This window comes from Pseudophryne corroboree, chromosome 3, assembly GCF_028390025.1.
Source record: "Pseudophryne corroboree isolate aPseCor3 chromosome 3, aPseCor3.hap2, whole genome shotgun sequence".
NCBI lineage: Eukaryota > Metazoa > Chordata > Amphibia > Anura > Myobatrachidae > Pseudophryne > Pseudophryne corroboree.
Genome location: NC_086446.1, coordinates 738,415,013 through 738,435,678, shown reverse-complemented (window position 1 = coordinate 738,435,678; position 20,666 = coordinate 738,415,013). Strand labels below are relative to the sequence as shown.

Here is a 20,666-nt window from a genome sequence, read left to right as displayed (position 1 = left end):
TCTACCTCAAGTCACTCCCCAACAGAAAAAGGCACCGACCTTTCAACCGCAGCCCTTTCGTTCCTTTAAAAATAAGAGAGCAAAGGGCTATTCATATCTGCCACGAGGCAGAGGACGAGGGAAGAGACAGCAACAGGCAGCTCCTTCCCAGGAACAGAAGCCCTCCCCGGCTTCTACAAAAGCCTCAGCATGACGCTGGGGCTTCGCAAGCGGACTCGGGGGCGGTAGGCGGTCGTCTCAAGAATTACAGCGCGCAGTGGGCTCACTCGCAGGTAAATCCCTGGATCCTGCAGATAATATCTCAGGGGTACAGGTTGAAATTAGAGACAGAGCCACCTCGCCGTTTCCTGAAGTCTGCTTTACCAACGTCCCCCTCAGAAAGGGAGACGGTTTTGGAAGCCATTCACAAGCTTTATTCTCAGCAGGTGATAGTCAAGGTACCTCTTCTACAACAAGGGAAGGGGTATTATTCCACTCTTTTTGTGGTACCGAAGCCGGATGGCTCGGTAAGGCCTATTCTAAATCTGAAGTCCTTGAACCTGTACATAAAGAAGTTCAAGTTCAAGATGGAGTCACTCAGAGCAGTGATAGCGAACCTGGAAGAAGGGGACTTTATGGTATCCTTGGACATCACGGATGCGTATCTCCACGTTCCAATTACCCCTCACACCAGGGGTACCTCAGGTTCGTTGTACAAAACTGTCACTATCAGTTTCAGACGCTGCCGTTTGGTTTGTCCACGGCACCTCGGGTCTTTACAAAGGTAATGGCCGAGATAATATTTCTTCTTCGAAGAAAAGGCGTATTAATTATCCCATACTTGGACGATCTCCTAATAAGGGCAAGGTCCAGAGAACAGCTAGAGAGGGGATTAGCACTGTCTCAAGAAGTGCTAAAGCAGCACGGATGGATTCTGAATATTCCAAAATCCAAATTAATGCCGACAACTCGTCTGCTGTTCCTGGGGATGATTCTGGACACAGTTCAGAAAAAGGTTTTTCTTCCCGAAGAAAAAGCCAAGGAGTTATCTGACCTGGTCAGGAACCTCCTAAAACCAGGAAAGGTGTCTGTACATCAATGCACAAGAGTCCTGGGAAAAAATGGTAGCTTCTTACGAAGCAATCCCTTTCGGCAGATTCCATGCAAAGGGATCTGTTGGACAAATGGTCAGGGTCGCATCTTCAGATGCACCTGCGGATAACCCTGTCGCCGAGGACAAGGGTATCCCTTCTGTGGTGGTTGCAGGAGGCTCATCTATTGGAGGGCCGCAGATTCGGCATGCAGGATTGGATCCTGGTGACCACGGATGCCAGCCTGAGAGGCTGGGGAGCAGTCACACAGGGAAGAAATTTCCAGGGAGTGTGGTCGAGCCTGAAAAAGTCTCTTCACATAAGCATTCTGGAACTAAGAGCAATCTACAATGCTCTAAGCCAGGCGGAACCTCTGCTTCAAGGAAGACCGGTGTTGATCCAGTCGGACAACATCACGGCAGTCGCCCATGTAAACAGACAGGGCGGCACAAGAAGCAGGAGGGCAATGGCAGAAGCTGCCAGGATCCTTCGCTGGGCGGAGAATCACGTGATAGCACTGTCCGCAGTATTCATCCCGGGCGTGGACAACTGGGAAGCAGACTTCCTCAGCAGACACGACCTTCACCCGGGAGAGTGGGGACTTCATCCAGAAGTTTTCCACATGCTATTAAACCGTTGGGTAAAACCAATGGTGGACATGATGGCGTCTCGCCTCAACAAAACACTGGACAGGTATTGCGCCAGGTCAAGAGATCCGCAGGCAATAGCTGTGGACGCGCTGGTAACACCTTGGGTGTACCAGTCGGTATATGTGTTTCCTCCTCTGCCTCTCATACCAAAGGTATTGAGGACTATACGGCAAAGAGGAGTAAGACTAGTGGCTCCGGATTGGCCAAGAAGGACTTGGTACCCGGAACTTCAAGAGATGGTCACGGACGATCCGTGGCCTCTACTTCTGAGAAGGGACCTGCTTCAGCAGGGTCCTTGTCTTTTTCAAGACTTACCGCGGCTGCGTTTGACGGCATGGCGTTTGAATGCCAGATCCTAAAAGGAAAAGGCATTCCAGAAGAAGTCATTCCTACCTTGATAAAGGCAAGGAAGGAAGTCACCGCGAAGCATTATCGCCGTATTTGGCGAAATTATGTTGCGTGGTGCGAGCAGCGGAGTGCTCCGATGGAGGAATTTCAACTGGGTCGTTTTCCTACATTTCCTGCAATCAGGATTGTCTATGGGTCTCAAATTGGGATCTATTAAGGTTCAAATTTCGGCCCTATCAATATTCTTCCAAAAAGAATTGGCCTCAGTCCCTGAGGTCCAGATTTTTATCAAAGGAGTACTGCATATACAGCCTCCTGTGGTGCCTAAGGTGGCACCGTGGGATCTAAATGTAGTTTTAGATTTCCTCAAATCCAATTGGTTTGAACCACTAAAGAATGTGGATTTGAAATATCTCACATGGAAAGTGACTATGTTACTGGCCCTGGCTTCGGCCGGGAGAGTATCTGAACTGGCGGCTTTGTTTTATAAAAGCCCTTATTTAATTTTCCATTCAACATAGGGCAGAGCTGCGGACGCGTCCGCATTTTCTCCCTAAGGTGGTATCAGCGTTTCACCTGAACCAGCCTATTGCAGTGCCTGCGGCTACAGACGACTTGAAGGACTCCAAGTTGTTGGACGTTGTCAGAGCCTTAAAAATATACATTTAAAGGACGGCTGGAGTCAGAAAATCTGACTCGCTGTTTATACTGTATGCACCCAACAAGTTGGGTGCACCTGCTTCTAAGCAGTCGATTGCTCGTTGGATTTGTAACAAAATTCAACTTGTACATTCTGTGGCAGGCCTGCCACAGCCTAAATCTGTTAAGGCCCATTCCGCAAGGAAGGTGGGCTCATCTTGGGCGGCTGCCCGAGGGGTCTCGGCATTACAACTCTGCCGAGCAGCTACGTGGTCAGGGGAGAACACGTTTGTAAATTTTTACAAATTTGATACCCTGGCAAAGGAGGACCTGGAGTTCTCTCATTCGGTGCTGCAGAGTCATCCGCACTCTCCCGCCCGTTTGGGAGCTTTGGTATAATCCCCATGGTCCTTTCAGGAACCCCAGCATCCACTTAGGACGATAGAGAAAATAAGAATTTACTTACCGATAATTCTATTTCTCGGAGTCCGTAGTGGATGCTGGGCGCCCATCCCAAGTGCGGATTATCTGCAATACTTGTACATAGTTATTGTTAACTAATTCGGGTTATTGTTTAGGAAGCCATCTTTCAGAGGCTCCTCTGTTATCATACTGTTAACTGGGTTTAGATCACAAGTTGTACGGTGTGATTGGTGTGGCTGGTATGAGTCTTACCCGGGATTCAAAATCCTCCCTTATTGTGTACGCTCGTCCGGGCACAGTACCTAACTGGAGTCTGGAGGAGGGTCATAGGGGGAGGAGCCAGTACACACCACCTGACCTGTAAAAGCTTTACTTTTGTGCCCTGTCTCCTGCGGAGCCGCTATTCCCCATGGTCCTTTCAGGAACCCCAGCATCCACTACGGACTCCGAGAAATAGAATTATCGGTAAGTAAATTCTTATTTTTCCAAACACTCCCAGAAAACGGTCAGTTGACACCCGCAAACGCCCTCTTCCTGTCAATCACCACCGTGCGATCGGCTGTGCGAATGGATTCTTCGTTAAATCCGTCGCCCAGCACATATCCTCTTTGTACCCGTACAACGCGCCTGCGCAATGCGGTGCATACGCATGCATAGTTTTGCAGAGTTAACCTGATTGCAGCGCTGCAAAAAGTTGCTAGCAAGCGATCAACTTGGAATGACCCCCATAAAAAAGTGAAGTTTACGGAGTACTGTAAAGTATCTGATTGCAGAACATCAGGGTAATAGTGGAAATGGGGTTTGTGCAAACACACAGGGTCTTCTAGCAGAAGGAGCCATCAAAGTTTATGCATGTGTGTCCAGACTTCCGTATAAATACATACATTTTGTTCTACAGATATGGCTGTGCCCATCAGGCTTGACCCCCAGGGGGGAGGCTCTGCCTATCAGCCCTGACTTCTTTGCTTTGTTCAGTGATTGAGCACTCTTTCCCAACTTGATTTCCAGTCTGTAGCTAGAAGTATAACTTGAGCAGTGGATGAACGTTTCCCGCTCCTGCATCTGTAACAGTCTCCTCCTCCAGGTGTCTGTGCTACAAAACCAAGGCCGGGAAATGATGATCGTCACCAGCGGCGCTGTAGCGTTTGGGAAACAGCGTCTCCGCCATGAAATCCTCTTGTCGCAGAGCGTGCGGCAAGCACTGCACTCGGGACAGAACCAGCTGAAAGACATGGTGAGCAATGGAACAACTGTGGGAACTGGTCTGGAGTATGCTGGAGCTAGCCGGTCACTCAGCCATGTATTTTCTCTCTTCTGCACAGCAAGTACCCGTGCTGGAGGCTCGCGCTTGTGCAGCAGCTGGCCAGAGCGGACTTATGGCACTTTATGAGGCCATGTTTACCCAGTACAGCATTTGTGCAGCACAGGTAAGCGGCGGAGGAATTATGTTGGAATAAAAGAAATGTTAAAGGGGATTAATGTTACAGACTGACGTTTCTCTGTAAATATGTTTGTTCCATCTTTGCACCCGCACTATCGGCAGACCTTAGACTTGTTGGAAAGCAGTAATGTCCCGGTATAATAAATCTGGCCTTTAATTTATTGCTGTCATTTACTGCAGACAGATGAGTCACATGGTACCTGAAATATGTGATATTTATTTTCCAATTCTTTCCATCTGAGTTCACCTAAAAGAACCCTGTGACCTGGCTCAGTTCTCAATGCACTAGTCTGGTATGAAAAAAGTAAACCTGGGCTTTCTGCCAGTACTGGGGCTGATAAAGTTGTGGCCATTTGTCAGAACTGGTGCACAGGTCACTGTATAAAAGGTGCTGTAACTAAGGGCAACCCATTGAACATTTGTTTACTTTTTCCTAAAGTGTCTGGAAGTTGGTACAAGTTAGTTTTTTTGTTTTTTTTTTAATTAACTTTATTAAGGTTTACAAATGTAACGGGCATGGAATGCGTGAACCACTTTTATAGCTGTTTCACGAGCATAGTTTTATTTTTATTTTCAGATTTTAGTCACAAACCTGGATTTCCACGATGAGCAGAAAAGACGGAATTTGAACGGCACGTTACACGAGTTACTCCGGATGAACATTGTACCTATCATTAACACCAACGATGCGGTTGTTCCTCCGCCGGAACCAAACAGTGATCTCCAGGGGGTAAATGTGGGTGAAGTATTCCTGCGGGCTCAGGCTGCATGCAGGGCTGCTGTAACGTTAGTGCTTGGCATGGCTACATTAACGCATGAATTCAGGAAGACGGAGATGAAGGGTGATGTATAACTGCAGTGCTTAGGGGTGGTAGGGCATTATGATATACTGTACTGGAGCTTAGAGCATGCGTATTACATTGTGTAGGGTCGACATTTGTCTTACTTTTTATTCTTTTTCTTCAAAAGAGGCACACCAAAACAAGATGTCTGGCACTGTGGAGGCAGCCATGTTGTTGTGGCCTGAAGCAGTATCCATGAAACTGCAGCCAATCTGTTCACTAGGCACCTTTTAACGTCATTGGGACCACCTAGTTCCCAGAGAAAAAATAAAAGTAGACCTACACATGACCGGAGAATAAAGAGGCACTGGAGTTGGGATACGGTTCTTACTGGGTTTTGTTTTAGCATCTAACACAGTGATGGCTAACCTTGACACTCCAGCTGTTGTTGAACTACACATCCCAGCATGCCCTGCTACAGTTTTGCTATTTGGCCGTGCTAAAACTGATGCAGGGCATGCTGGGATGTGTAGTTCAACAACAGCTGGCGTGTCAAGGTTAGCCATCACTGATCTAACACTTCTGCTTTTTCACCTTGCCTGTTAGCTGATTAATGTGCTTTTTATTTAGTTCTTCCGCCACTGACCTTTCGCCTCCTTTTCTGCTTTAAATGAGGTATTCACACAGCAACAAAAACCAAAAAGTTTTGTTTCGTATTTGCCTTTGTAAATATTTTTTTTTTCTGCCTTTATGATTGAAAATGTTAATTTAGCAGCTTCTGTAGCACTAAAGGTTGTGTTTTGCATCTATCTGCAACATTATAACAACAATTTATGCAAAGAAACCTATAAAAAAGGATAGGGGAGTTCTGGGTAAAGCTTTCTGCAAGGTTCCTGCTCTACCAACTACTGGTGTTTTTTAAGTGTTGCATAGGGTGGTGTGGTTACACATCTGCCTGAATACCGATATCTTCAGTGTAGGACAGGCTGTTACGATGAGCATTTGCAGAACTATGAGCAGTGTCGCTAAAACAAGATATTTAAAAATAAATCTATATACCATGGTATATTGTTAAGATGAGGATGCTGTAATGATTGGTCCAGTAACAGCACCAACCTTACTGATGTGTTTTGTGGGATGACCCATAGCTCTGATTGTCCACAACGAAACGCATCAGTTACGCTAGTTTTGGAACTACCACTGGAAGATCTTTGCAACGTTCTCTGCTTATATACTACATAGGGAGTACAGCTGGGAATACTACCTAACTCTGTTTTACTGAGGGTGAAGCAGTATGAAAATGTGTATCTGTGGCTGCTGGCTAAGTTGTATTTGAGTTAATGAGAGAGGGGGAAGCTGAGAGCTCCTGATGCTGTTTATTAAACTCTCTTGATGCATATGAATTAAAACTTCCCGTGAAGATGAACAAATTGATCTGTGGATTAAAGTAAAATAAGCCCTCTCTTTGCCACAGTAGGAGCATTATGATTCGGTTATACTGTATTGTGATATTCAAGGGTGATCAGACTATGGGGTATATTCAATAATAGTCGGATCCATTCCGAATTGCAGTTGTGTGAATGGATCAGACAACCCATATTCAATAGAGTGGCCAAATCCGATTGTCGGATTTGAGCCTAATCAGACTGTCCGATTTGGCCGGTGTCCGTGCGGCTGTCGGCAGCTCCCCTTGTGTGAGAACATCACGGCCGCCAAGGTACCCCTCATCCCCGCTCCCCGTAGCCCGCCGCACTGCTCCCTGTCTATCCTCAATCCAACTTTTTTTAAAGTCTGATTGAGATTGTCGGAAAGGGGGCCAAATCCTGTCGGATTTGGCCCGGTTTCCGACAGAAGCATGCGGATCGGCGGCTATTCTGCCGATCCACGTGTTTTTCGACAAGTCGGGAATTCCCGTCTTGTTGGGGGGGAAAAATGCACTTTTTGAATAGGTCGGAACCCCTTCTGACCGAAATCGGTCGGAAGCTGCTGTCTTTCCGACAAGACAGCAGCTACCGACAGCTTTTGAATACCCCCCCAAACCTTTATTCCCGTCTCATAATAAATGTATGGCAAATCATTTCAGTTGTGCCCAATGCAATGCAGTCCTTGTTTGCAGATATTGGTGACATGGCTTCACAAAATCAGATATACATTATTCAACCCAGTTTTGGAAGCTGGAAGTCTGCGTCGGGCAATGATGACCATTATAGTTTAATCAATCAGGTGCCACAAATTCTGCAGCTCTTAACAATCAACACAATATAAACAGAACAAAATACAAATAAGCAGGCTGCAAGAGAAACAGCAGCTTTGCTAAAAAATCAATATAAGAGGAGACCAAAGAAAAGGAGACCATGTTGGACAATACAGCTAGAAGAAAGGAAACAAGACTGAGTTTTGAAGGCCATGTTTGTAAGAGCGAATGTTCATCAGTGGTGTGGAGGCAAATGTAGACAATTGCGGTGAAAGGAGGTGGGGGGGGGGTTTAGATGGGCAAGGAATTTGCCGCAATAAGGATAAAGGGAGAGGAGAGGCAAGAGCAGATACAGGTCTAGTATGGGGTGGGGTTGGCAAGCGTGTAAAGGCAGGTGTTAAGGTAGCAGGTTGGCGCTGGTCTGCTTAAGCAGGGTCTGCTTAAGCAGGGTCAGCAAAAGTGAGGAAAAGTCCTCAGGGGGTGAGGTGGTGGTAAGAGAGGCTCCCCCAGATATTGCAGATGATTTATAGTACGTAGAAGGGGCTGCACACATTTAGGGGGGGGGGGGGGAAGCTACTTGAACTACTATTCACAAATTTTTGTACAAAATTGTGTCAATCGCAGTGTTCCTGGGGCTTCATCCATCAATCATTTCTAGTTATCTGGTTAAAAAACAATCTATATTAATGATCCTCTTATCAACTGTGGGAAAATGTCTTTTCGTTTCAGAAATAAAACTGTGTGAATGTCTCTTTTAAAAGACCCTTTGCTTATAATGGCTGTTCTGTTAGTGCTTATGTACTATATTACATTTTCTACCCCAGTGGCTCACGAACTCTGTCCTCAGGACCCCAAACAGGTCACGTTTTGCAGATCACCCGGCAGGTGCACAGGTGTAGCCATTACTCGTCACATTTTAAAGGATCCACAGGTAGAGCTGATTATTTCACTTGTGATCTGGAAAACATGCACTGTGTGGGGTCCTGAGGACTGAGTCTGAGAACCTATGCTCTGCCCTATATCTGTCTTCTGATCCTTTGCTGCAGAGCTGAGGTGGAATTGCTGTTTTTGCATGCTGTTGTCTGCTCTGCTTCTCTTGCTGGTAACATTTTCTGTTAAAGCAAAAGATTGCAACTCTCCTTTATTTGTTTCTTCTGTAACCGTGACTTGTTCCACAGGTGATCAGCATTAAGGACAATGACAGCCTAGCGGCACGACTGGCTGTTGAAATGAAAGCAGACTTAATAATCGTTCTGTCTGATGTAGAAGGTATTGTCACTTATTTGCTTTAATTTCCTCTGTATCTGTTTGAGACACTCAGAGCTAAGTCATTAGGCTGTCTGGGTCACGGGGAGAGGAAACCTGATAGGAAAACGGTATATTGTATTGAGTGTTAAAGATTGTGTTTTTCCACCAGTGGTGTGGAATGCTACTTCTACCTGTGGGCATCTGGTCCATCATGGGTCTGGGTTCCAGTCAATGGACAGTCAGTAGGTCGACCCCATATGGTCGAAATGGTCAAAAGGTCAACCGTGTCTAATGGTGTGTACAAACTGTGAGATAAATCTGTAAGATTTTGACTATATAGTCAAAATCTTGAGGAAAGTTAGTGCATATCAAGGTGTTAGGCAGCTTGCGATCCCGATTCGATCCCGATGCGCACTCCCGTGGGCTCAGTATCGTAACGCTAGATAGACTGTGCAGGCAAGTCAATATTGACTATCGTGTACAATCTAGTACAAAGTATAGTCAAAATTGTCACTAATAGGCCCTACACACTGGGTGATATTAGTGAAAGATGTGAACGATCTCGTTCATTAATGATCGAGATACCGTTCATATCTTTCAGTGTGGAGGCACCAGCGATGAACGATGCGTGGCCCCGCGCTCGTTCATCGCTGGTGCCCCGTTGCTTGTGCATGCAGGCCAATATGAACGATCTCGACCATATATGCCTGCACTGCTATGGAGCCGGGTGACTGGTGGAGTGAAGAACTTCACTCCCCCCGTGACTGCCCCCCCCCGCCGCCGGGTCGGTTGTATCCGCTGTCAGTAGCTCGGCGGCGAATTGCGCAGTGTGTAGGGCCCTTTAGTCAAAATCGTACCTAGACAAAATCTCAAGCACAGATAGTCAAAATCTGTCCTATCTGGACTCTGGGGGAGATCGAGGGAAATTGCATAGTCAAAATCGGACATAGCAAGGATCTCACTGTGTGTACACACCTTAAGTTCGACAGGTTCAAAAGATCAACATAACAATGGTCAGAACAATTTTGATTTTTATCTTCAACTTTTGCTTCCTTTACCATCCACGTGGACTATGATTAATTGGGAATACTAACCTTGCTTGTAGCGTGGCGAGCAAAGTGAGACCGCGAGGGTCTACGTTTCTACTAATTATGGTCGCAGACTGTGTAATGGATACATTTTGGTAAAGAAAAACAAAAAAATAAAGTGACCCTTTGTACCTGCTGACCTTTTCATGGTCTGTTTTCTGTAGATCTATTATACAACACCCAAAGGGTCTTGGATGGACAAGGATTTCTACATGAAATCAGTACAGTGTCCCTCAGTCCATAATTACCTTACACTTCTTGTCCATGCTGTAAGATACCTCTGTATTCCAGAACAGTGGTGGGCAATATATGGCATGAGGCTACAGGATTGTGGGCGAGGGACTAGATGTGGGCATAGAAGAATACTATTTAGCATTTCTTCTTCAGGGTCCATAGGCTTCCACAGGGACGACCTTGGGGTATGATTGTGGAGACCAGGAACATAAGCCTCAGAGAGAGAGAAAGTACCAGCCAATCTGCTCCTAACTGTCCTGTTACAGGCTGTATTTGAAGGAGCTGGTTGCTGGTACTTTATCTCTGACCACTTTATCTCTCTCCAAGGCTTAGTACATTATAGAGCAATATTGGAATTATAAATATACATTTCTGGCAGACTTGGTCAATATTGAGTATTTAAACCAACCTACTATTGTGAAGCAACAAGATCTCGTTTATTGCGCTGTAGCTTTAAATTCAACCAATTTTTATTAGTTTAAGATACAAGTTTGCTTTGTATGAAATGTGTGTAGTGCCTAATTGTTCTTTCACTAGGAAATATGAGTTATTTTTGTTTTTAGGGCTTTTCGACAGCCCACCCGGGTCAGATGATGCCAAACTTATTGACATTTTTTATCCGGGTGATCAGCAGTCTGTGAATTTTGGCGCCAAATCGAGAGTCGGTATGGGTGGCATGGAGGCAAAGGTAGGGCCTGCTACGTTTCTGTTCACTTGTGCGTTTCTCTGTTCATAAACCAGTATATAGTGAGTCATATTTGGATTTTTAATTGCATATTTATTTTCAATTAGCCATTATTTATTATTATTTATTATTATTATTTTTTTTCCCGGTACAGGTGAAAGCGGCTCTGTGGGCGCTTCAGGGCGGCACCTCTGTTGTCATTGCCAACGGAACTCATCCTAAAATTTCCGGACATGTGATCAGCGATATTGTGGAGGGGAAAAAGGTTGGCACGTTCTTTTCAGAAGTAAAACCAGCCGGTGAGTTTAAAAAGAAAAAATAAAACCCCAAAACAATATAACTAACCAGTAATGTATTAGCATTTATTTTGACAAAAGATTTTCTAAAAAGTTAACACATCCAGCGTGTAGAAACAAAATCCTATTCCTATATCTTGCGGTCATTATATTGTAATGTCTATTGGGCAGGGTCTCAACGCCTTCAATTTGAAAGTATGATATGTTTTTATCGCCCACTCCAAACCCTGCCTCCCCCTCCCCGCCTCTTCTTCTTTTTTCTTTTTTCTTTTTTTTCCTCCCCTTTTTTAAGTATTGCTTTGTACTATTTGTTATACTTTATATTGCTGATTGTACAGCTCTGCAGAATTTCTTGGTGTTACAGAAAGGCCAGTGACGAGACTATATCACAGTTGTCTGGTGTATCCGATTTGTTTGAGTTCCTAATCTAGACTGCTCAGCTTATTTATTGTGTAGTTGGCCATCAGGTTTGTAGTAGAGATCTTTCCAGATACCTGTCCAGCTGTCGTGATGCTCTGTGCCACTTCCAGGTGCCTTGTTTTACCACCGTCCTCTTCCCTGTTCTCCTGTTAGCCCTCTGCTTAGAGTTCTGTCCCTTCTTGCTTGACTTATCCTTAATCTTGTGATCACAACAATTGTTTCCTCTGATCCTCTGTAGGACCCACTGTGGAGCAGCAGGCAGAAATGGCCCGGTCTGGCGGGCGGAACTTGGCGGCGCTGCAACCAGAGCAGGTACTGCTGAGGCTCCTAATGTGACCTCTGTAATTGGTCTTTGTTCTGACTACTAGCTCATATGGTTAGAAGTCATTTGTCATGGTGAAAGTGTTTAATGTGAATGTAGAATGAACTTTCCCATTTAAGAGTAGGACTAAAAACAAATCTAGTTTTCTTGTGAATCCCCATGTAGGAGAAACACATATATGTGCCTTTCCAATGTCTTTAAATAGATACATGGATTTGTGGGCAATATGGGTGGTGTACTGGTTAGCATTATTGCCTCGCAGCACTGAGCTCATGGGTTTGATTTCCACCACGGCACTAAAAGGCCCCATACACTAGAGCGATAATGCCCGATTTCATCCGATTTCGGGCATTCGGCCTTGGATGAAATCGGGCATTTTGGAGGCGTTTCCGAACCGATGCGCGTTCCCATGAGCGTTGGATCGGGTCCTCCAGATTGATTGTGCAGCACATTCTATCTGGTCTGACCCCGCAGGTGAGGCTGGGATCGCCCACGATACATCGTATGCAAAAGGACAGCATACGATGTATCGTGGGCAATCCTGCCCCCCCGGGAGGCTGCCGGGGGTGATCGCCCGCGACATGTCACGGTAGTGTATGGGGCCCTTAACTGTGTGAAGTTTGTATATTCTCCCCGTACTTGCGTGGGTTTCCTCTGGGTACTCCAGTTTCCTCCCACACTCCAAAAATTATACGTTGGGTTAATTGGCTCCCAACAAAAATTAACCCTAGCATGTAAGTGTGTGTATGTAGATGGACCAAGTGGTTCTTATCTACCTTCCCATTCTGTGTTTCAGTGTTCTATGATAATTTCAGTATGCAGTCAGTCCTACAGTCTCCTTTTCTCACTGCAAGATGCCCAGATTACTTCTGTGCTGGGTTAGAGAAATGTTAATCCATTTTTTAGTTCAATAAATGTAAAAAAAAAAAAATAAGTTAGTGGGAGAAAAGCGTGTGTCTAAACTGTGCTGGTCAGCTTCTGCTACATATATAACCAGCTATTTGCCTATAGAGGGCTATGTCGCCACTCTTGGCAATAAATTGACTACAAAACCCTATCAGTGCTGAACATAAACTATAGTCACACGAATACTGTTTATTTAAAATGACCCTACTGGATTTGTTTGTAGGCCTAATGAAAGACACCTATGCATAGTATCCCAGCTGGGATGCGTTTATCCGCCGGTCACAATACTGACGCCGGGATCTCGAACACTGAATAGCCTGCCGGTCAGCATGCCGACTAACAGGGACTATTCCCACTCGTGGGTGTCCACGACACTCATAGAGTGGGAAGAGAACCTATGTTAAGCGCACGGGTAACCACTACCTCTCTTGGCGCTAACAAATTATTAACCGTATATAGAAAGAGTGTCACCAGCTGCAAAACAAAAATTGGCTGTGCTAGAGCCAAAATATCAAGACAGTAGATGGAGAAAGTATTCACTGCGCTTGGTAACCTCCAATGTTAATCTAAATAAAATTAAACCTAAATATAAAAAGACTGTTTGCTCCTTATTGAATAACCACGATGCTTGCTTTTAAAATTATATATATTTCTCTAACGTCCTAGAGGATGCTGGGACTCCGTAAGGACCATGGGGATAGACGGGCTCCGCAGGAGACATGGGCACTTTAAGAAAGACTTTGACTCTGGGTGTGCACTGGCTCCTCCCTCTATGCCCCTCCTCCAGACCTCAGTTTGATACTGTGCCCAGTGGAGACTGGGTGCATTTCAGGAGCTCTCCTGAGTTTCCTGTAAGAAAGCATTTTTGTTTGTTTTTTTATTTTCAGGGAGCCTGCTGGCAACAGACTCCCTGCATCGAGGGACTGAGGAGAGAGAAACAGACCCACTTCTCTGAGTTTCAGGGCTCTGTTTCTTAGGCTACTGGACACCATTAGCTCCAGAGGGATCGGTACGCAGGTCTCACCCTCGCCGTCCGTCCCAGAGCTGCGCCGCCGTCGTCCTCGCAGAGCCGGAAGAAAGAAGCCGGGTGAGTATGTGAGGAAAAGACCCATCTGAGGCGGCAGAAGACACTTGAATCTTCACTGAGGTAACGCACAGCACTGCAGCTGTGCGCCATTGCTTCCCTTCACCTCACACACTCCGGTCACTGTAAGGGTGCAGGGCGCAGTGGGGAGCGCCCTGGGCAGCAATATAAACCTCTCTTATGGCAAAGATGTATATATACATGTACAGCTGGGCACTGTACATGTATAAAAAGAGCCCCCGCCATGTATTGAAAAAATTGAGCAGGACAGAAGCCCGCCGCCGAGGGGGCGGTGCTTCTCCCTCAGCACTCACCAGCGCCATTTTTCTCCACAGCACCGCTGAGAGGAAGCTACCCGGACTCTCCCCTGCTTGACACACGGTGACAGAGGGTTTTAAAGTAGAGGGGGGGCACATAATTGGCGCAGATACATAAAACAGCGCTGCTGGGTAAACATTAATTTACTGTTATTCCTGGGTCATATAGTGCTGGGGTGTGTGCTGGAATACTCTCTCTCTGTCTCTCCAAAGGGCCTGGTGGGGAACCGGTCTTCAGAAAAGAGCTTCCCTGTATATGTGTGGTGTGTAGGTACGTGTGTGTCGACATGTCTGAGGTTGAGGGCTCACCTAAGGAGGAGGGGGAGTTTATGTATGTTAGGTCTCCGTCGGCGGTGCCGACGCCGGACTGGATGGATATGTGGAATGTTTTAAGTGCAAATGTTAATTTATTGCACAAAAGGCTAGACAAAGCCGAAGCTGGGGCACAGTCAGGGAGTCAACCCATGCCTGTCCCTATGTCGCCGGGACCTTCGGGGTCTCATAAGCGCCCACTATCCCAAATAGTTGACACAGATACCGACACGGATTCAGACTCCAGTGTCGATTACGATGATACAGAATTACAGCTAAAGGTATTCGATATATATGATTATCGCAATAAAAGATGTGTTGCATATCACTGAGGAACCCCCTGTCCCTGACACGAGGGTACACGTATAAAGGAAAGAAACCTGAAGTCTCCTTTCCCTCCTCACATGAGCTGAACGAAGTATGTGAAAAAGTGTGGGAAACTCCAGACAAAAAACTGCAGATTCCCAAAAGGATCCTAACAGCGTATCCTTTCCCGTCGCAGGACAGGATACGGTGGGAATCCTCCCCTAGGGTGGACAAGGCCTTGACGCACTTATCAAAAAAAGATACGGCTACCCTCAAGGATCCTGCTGACCGCAAGCAGGAGGTTACCCTGAAGTCCATTTACACACATTCTGGTACGTTACTCAGACCGGCTATTGCGTCGGCCTGGGTTTGTAGTGCTGTAGCAACATGGACAGATTCCTTATCAGCGGATATTGAGACCCTTGATAAGGATACCATTTTATTGACCCTAGGGCATATAAAAGATGCGGTCTTGTATATGAGGGATGCTCAAAGAGACATTAGTTTACTGGGTTCCAGGATAAACGCTATGTCTATTTCTGCTAGGCGTGTCTTATGGACCCGATAGTGGACTGGTGATGCCGACTCCAAGAGACATATGGAGTTGTTGCCTTACAAGGGTGAGGAATTGTTTGGAGAGGGACTCTCGGACCTCGTCGCTACGGGAGGTAAATCAAATTTTTTGCCATATATTCCCTCACAATCTAAGAAAGCGCCTCATTATCAAATGCAGTCCTTTCGTTCCAATAAAAGCAAGAGAGTACGTGGATCGTCCTTTCTTGCCAGGGGTAAGGGCAGAGGGAAAAAGCTGCACAACACAGCTAGTTCCCAGGAACAGAAGTCCTCCCCGGCCTCTGCAAAATCCACCGCATGACGCTGGGGCTCCCCTGAGGGAGTCAGCTCCTCAGGGGGCACGTCTTCGACTGTTCAGCCACGTCTGGGTCCACTCACAAGTGGATCCATGGGCAATAGAAATAGTTTCCCAGGGTTACAAGCTGGAATTCGAAGAAGTGCCTCCTCGCCGGTTTTTCAAATCGGCCCTACTGAAACAACCCCTGGAAAGGGAGATAGTGTTACATGCGATTCACAAATTGTGTCTTCAACAAGTGGTGGTAGAGGTTCCCCTGCTTCAAAGAGGGCAGGGGTACTACTCAACTCTGTTTGTGGTTTCCGAAACCGGACGGTTCGGTCAGACCCATTTTAAATTTAAAATCCCTGAAGCTTTACTTAAAACGGTTCAAGTTCAAGATGGAATCGCTCAGGGCGGTCATCGCCAGCCTAGAAGGGGGAGATTTTTTGGTATCTCTGGACATAAAGGATGCATACCTGCATGTCCCCATATATCCTCCTCATAAGGCGTACCTGAGATTTGCGGTACAGGATTGTCATTACCAATTTCAGACGTTGCCGTTTGGGCTTTCCACGGCCCCGAGAATTTTCACCAAGGTAATGGCGGAAATTATGGTGCTCCTGCGCAAGCAGGGTGTCACGATTATCCCGTACTTGGACGATCTCCTCATAAAAGCGAGATCACGGGAGAAGTTGCTGAACAGCGTCTCACTTTCACTGAATGTGTTACAGCGACACGGCTGGATTCTCAATATTTCAAAGTCGCAGCTGAATCCTACAACTCGTCTGCCCTTCTTGGGCATGATTCTGGACACAGACCAGAAAAGGGTTTTTCTTCCGACGGAAAAAGCGCAGGAACTCATGACTCTAGTCATGAACCTGTTGAAACCAAAACAAGTGTCAATACGTCATTGCACTCAAGTCCTGGGAAAAATGGTGGCGACATACGAAGCCATTCCATATGGCAGATTCCATGCAAGGACCTTCCAATGGGACCTATTGGACAAATGGTCCGGGTCGGATCTGCAATTGCATCAGCGGATCACCCTGTCCCCCAGGGCCAGAGTATCTCTCCTGTGGTGGCTAAACAGTGCTCACCTTCTAGAGGGCCGCAGGTTCGACATTCAGGACTGGATCCTGGTGACCACGGACGCGAGCCTCCAAGGTTGGGGAGCAGTCACACAGGGAAGAAATTTCCAAGGACTTTGGTCAAGTCAAGAGACTTGTCTTCACATCAACATCCTGGAACTAAGGGCCATATACAACGCCCTACGTCAAGCGGAGATCTTACTTCGCGATCGACCAGTTCTGATCCAGTCAGACAACATCACCGCAGTAGCTCATGTAAACCGCCAAGGCGGCACAAGGAGCAGTGTGGCAATGGCGGAAGTCACCAGAATTCTTCGCTGGGCGGAGAATCATGTAAGCGCTCTGTCAGCAGTGTTCATTCCGGGAGTGGACAACTGGGAAGCAGACGGTGGGGACTACCCCAAATAGACATGATGGCATCCCGTCTCAACAAAAAGCTACAAAGGTATTGCGCCAGGTCAAGAGACCCTCAGGCGGTAGCTGTGGACGCCCTAGTGACACCTTGGGTGTTCCAGTCGGTATATGTGTTTCCTCCTCTTCCTCTCTTACCCAAGGTGTTGAGGATAATAAGAAAAAGAGGAGTGAGAACAATTCTCATTGTTCCAGAATGGCCACGAAGGACCTGGTATCCGGATCTGCAAGAAATGCTCACAGAAGATCCGTGGCCTCTTCCTCTAAGGCAGGACCTGTTACAACAAGGTCCCTGTCTGTTCCAAGACTTACCGCGGCTGCGTTTGACGGCATGGCGGTTGAACGCCGGATCCTAGTGGAAAAAGGTATTCCGGATGAGGTCATTCCTACGCTAATAAAGGCTAGGAAGGATGTGACGTCTAAACATTATCACCGAATATGGCGAAAATATGTTTCTTGGTGTGAGGCCAGGAATGCTCCTACGGAAGAATTCCATCTAGGCCGTTTTCTTCACTTCCTACAAACTGGAGTGAATTTGGGCCTAAAATTAGGCTCCATTAAGGTTCAGATTTCGGCCTTATCCATTTTCTTTCAAAAGGAATTGGCCTCTTTACCTGAAGTACAGACTTTTGTGAAGGGAGTACTGCATATTCAGCCTCCTTTTGTACCTCCGGTGGCGCCTTGGGACCTTAACGTGGTGTTAAGTTTCCTTAAGTCACATTGGTTTGAACCACTTAAAACAGTGGAGTTGAAATATCTCACTTGGAAGGTGGTCATGTTGTTAGCCTTGGCTTCGGCTAGGCGAGTTTCGGAATTGGCGGCTTTATCACATAAAAGCCCCTATCTGGTTTTCCATATGGATAGAGCGGAGTTGCGGACCCGTCCTCAATTCCTACCTAAGGTGGTCTCATCCTTTCATATGAACCAACCTATTGTCGTGCCTGTGGCTAGACGTGACTTGGAGGATTCCGAGTCCCTTGATGTGGTCAGGGCTTTGAAAATTTACGTGGCCAGAACGGCTAGGATCAGAAAAACAGAAGCACTGTTTGTACAAGGTTGGCTGCCCTGCTTCAAAGCAGACTATTGCTCGCTGGATCTGTAACACGATTCAGCAGGCGCATTCTACGGCAGGATTGCCGTTAACAAAATCGGTTAAGGCCCGTTCCACTAGGAAGGTGGGCTCGTCTTGGGCGGCTGCCCGAGGGGTCTCGGCACTACAGTTGTGCCGAGCTGCTACTTGGTCGGGGTCAAACACCTTTGCAAAGTTCTATAAGTTTGATACCCTGGCTGAGGAGGACCTCCTGTTTGCTCAATCAGTGCTGCAGTGTCATCTGCACTCTCCCGCCCGTTTAGGAGCTTTGGTATAATCCCCATGGTCCTTACGGAGTCCCAGCATCCTCTAGGACGTTAGAGAAAATAAGATTTTAAACCTACCGGTAAATCTTTTTCTCGTAGTCCGTAGAGGATGCTGGGCGCCCGTCCCAAGTGCGGACTACTTCTGCAAGACTTGTATATAGTTATTGCTTACATAAGGGTTATGTTATAGTTGCATCGGTTTTGGGCCGATGATATGTTGTTCTTCATACTGTTAACTAGATAGTATATCACAAGTTATACGGTGTGATTGGTGTGGCTGGTATGAATCTTGCCCTTGGATTACAAAAATCCGTTCCTTGTACTGTCCGTCTCCTCTGGGCACAGTTTCTCTAACTGAGGTCTGGAGGAGGGGCATAAAGGGAGGAGCCAGTGCACACCCAGATCCAAAGTCTTTCTTAAAGTGCCCATGTCTCCTGCGGAGCCCGTCTATCCCCATGGTCCTTACGGAGTCCCAGCATCCTCTACGGACTACGAGAAAAAGATTTACCGGTAGGTTTTTACTTGGTTAATAAGCACATGCATACATCACATATCAAGTCAATAACCTAAAAGGCAAATTGAATCGATTGGTTAAAACCTGTTTCAGACTCTAGCTTGCCGCTCAATAAGATGAAACGCATGTACAGGTATCAGTTTGTTGCCAAATGGTGACTGGTGTTGCTAACGGAAAGTCTCTACAAGCAAGTAGATGCTTAATCGATAATTGTAATACAAAGGAAACATTTGTATCCACTTGATATAGTATAGCAAATGCTGTCAGTCAGGTGCCGTTTGCCACGCACAATAAGCTGTGCAGCAGTCTATTAGCGGCTGTAGTAACTTATGTTAGTGTGAGCTTTTTATCAGGCTATTAGCAAGCCGTGCTATACCTGCAATTGGCGTCCCAGTGCAGATACAGTTCCAAGTGTGTGGTCTCCTCCAATAAATGCAGCGAGTGACCCGTATATTAAAATTTACCCATTGTGGTGGGGCTTAGTATGAAATGCCTAAAATCAAAATCCCGACTGTCAAATACCAACCACAATTGATCGACGGTCAAAATACCGACATTTAAAATGTTGACGGGTCAAAAAGTCGACACAGGTTTTTCATTATTCTTTTTGTGTATGCCGACATATAAGAGTACCGCGTCCCCTCGCATGGCTCGCTGCGCTCGGCACACTATTATATTACCCCTCCAGGTCCACTGGGATGGTAAAGTATGAACAAGTCGGTTTCAAAGAAAAAATATCCTGAAAAACACGTCGACTTTTTGACCTGTCTGGGATTTCAAATGTCGGGATGTTGACTGTCCGTTTCCTCATCCGAACTTTACTGTCCATTTTAAATTGCTTTGTTAAATTTTGTTTGAGTTTACACCTGACCGGGCTGATTCTGAGTCACACGAGACAGTGCACCTGGCTGCGTCTACTTGTGTTCAGCCGTCTCTGAGATTATGCAAATGTGGTATAAATTCTTTCCCCTGTGTACATTTGTTTGACCAAATGTTCACGTTTAGCGTCCGTGCTCCCTGTAATACCGATTAGTGCATCCATAGAAGCTGGCATCGGCAGGTTCCCTGTGGCAGGTGCGGTTTCTGTCTGGCCCTGGGCTCCTAGGCCTGCAGCTGTGAACTTAGCCACTGGCATTGACACAAATAGGAAAGTCCCATAACACGCCCACTGAACGGGGTCATATTTGCGTACATTTCTGATAGTCTGTCCTGATTGCACCTTTGTACGTGTGCTCTGTGTAACTTATGTGCTGCAGGAGTTTTCAGAGTTTTGCGCATGCGCAAGTTGGAAAAGATCGCTCAGCTGTCTCTCTCTTCATCAGGCCCAGTATTACAGTTTACACTTCGCTTTGGATGATCGTTCCTCTGAGTCATAGTTGCGTTACAGCTCTTACAAGTGGTGTATCTGTTACGGGTGCAAGGTGTCTGGTGCACACGAGCCCCTCTGTTCAGGGGGGCCCACACACCGCACACATGCATCCATTTCTTGATTACTTGCCCCTCCGGGGAGACCCGCGTCAGCATCGCTGCACAAACCACCGGGAAAAATGGCATGGTGGACATTTTCCAGTGTCATGTGCAGTAGGTAAATCGCGGGGAAAATAGCCACTGCACCATTTCCCCCGGAGACCTGCGCACTAGACTCTGATACAGTGCTAGGGTGTCCTAGTGCACAGAGTACC

The 20,666-nt window shown here is 46.5% G+C and overlaps 1 protein-coding gene across 2 annotated transcripts in view; it reads left to right on the top strand.

Annotated features, from left to right (window-relative positions):
• The window catches only part of ALDH18A1 (aldehyde dehydrogenase 18 family member A1), a 64,759-nt gene that overhangs the window by 7,375 nt on the left and 36,718 nt on the right, over positions 1 to 20,666 (top strand). Inside the window, exons 4-10 of one of the 2 annotated variants that reach the window (XM_063962246.1) lie at positions 4,215 to 4,364; positions 4,453 to 4,557; positions 5,149 to 5,307; positions 8,726 to 8,816; positions 10,681 to 10,805; positions 10,957 to 11,101; positions 11,757 to 11,830. In XM_063962246.1, the coding sequence (XP_063818316.1) occupies positions 4,215 to 4,364; positions 4,453 to 4,557; positions 5,149 to 5,307; positions 8,726 to 8,816; positions 10,681 to 10,805; positions 10,957 to 11,101; positions 11,757 to 11,830 (849 nt within the window). The remainder of the gene's footprint in view (positions 1 to 4,214; positions 4,365 to 4,452; positions 4,558 to 5,148; positions 5,308 to 8,725; positions 8,817 to 10,680; positions 10,806 to 10,956; positions 11,102 to 11,756; positions 11,831 to 20,666) is intronic. The other variant, XM_063962247.1, reaches the window with a different exon arrangement.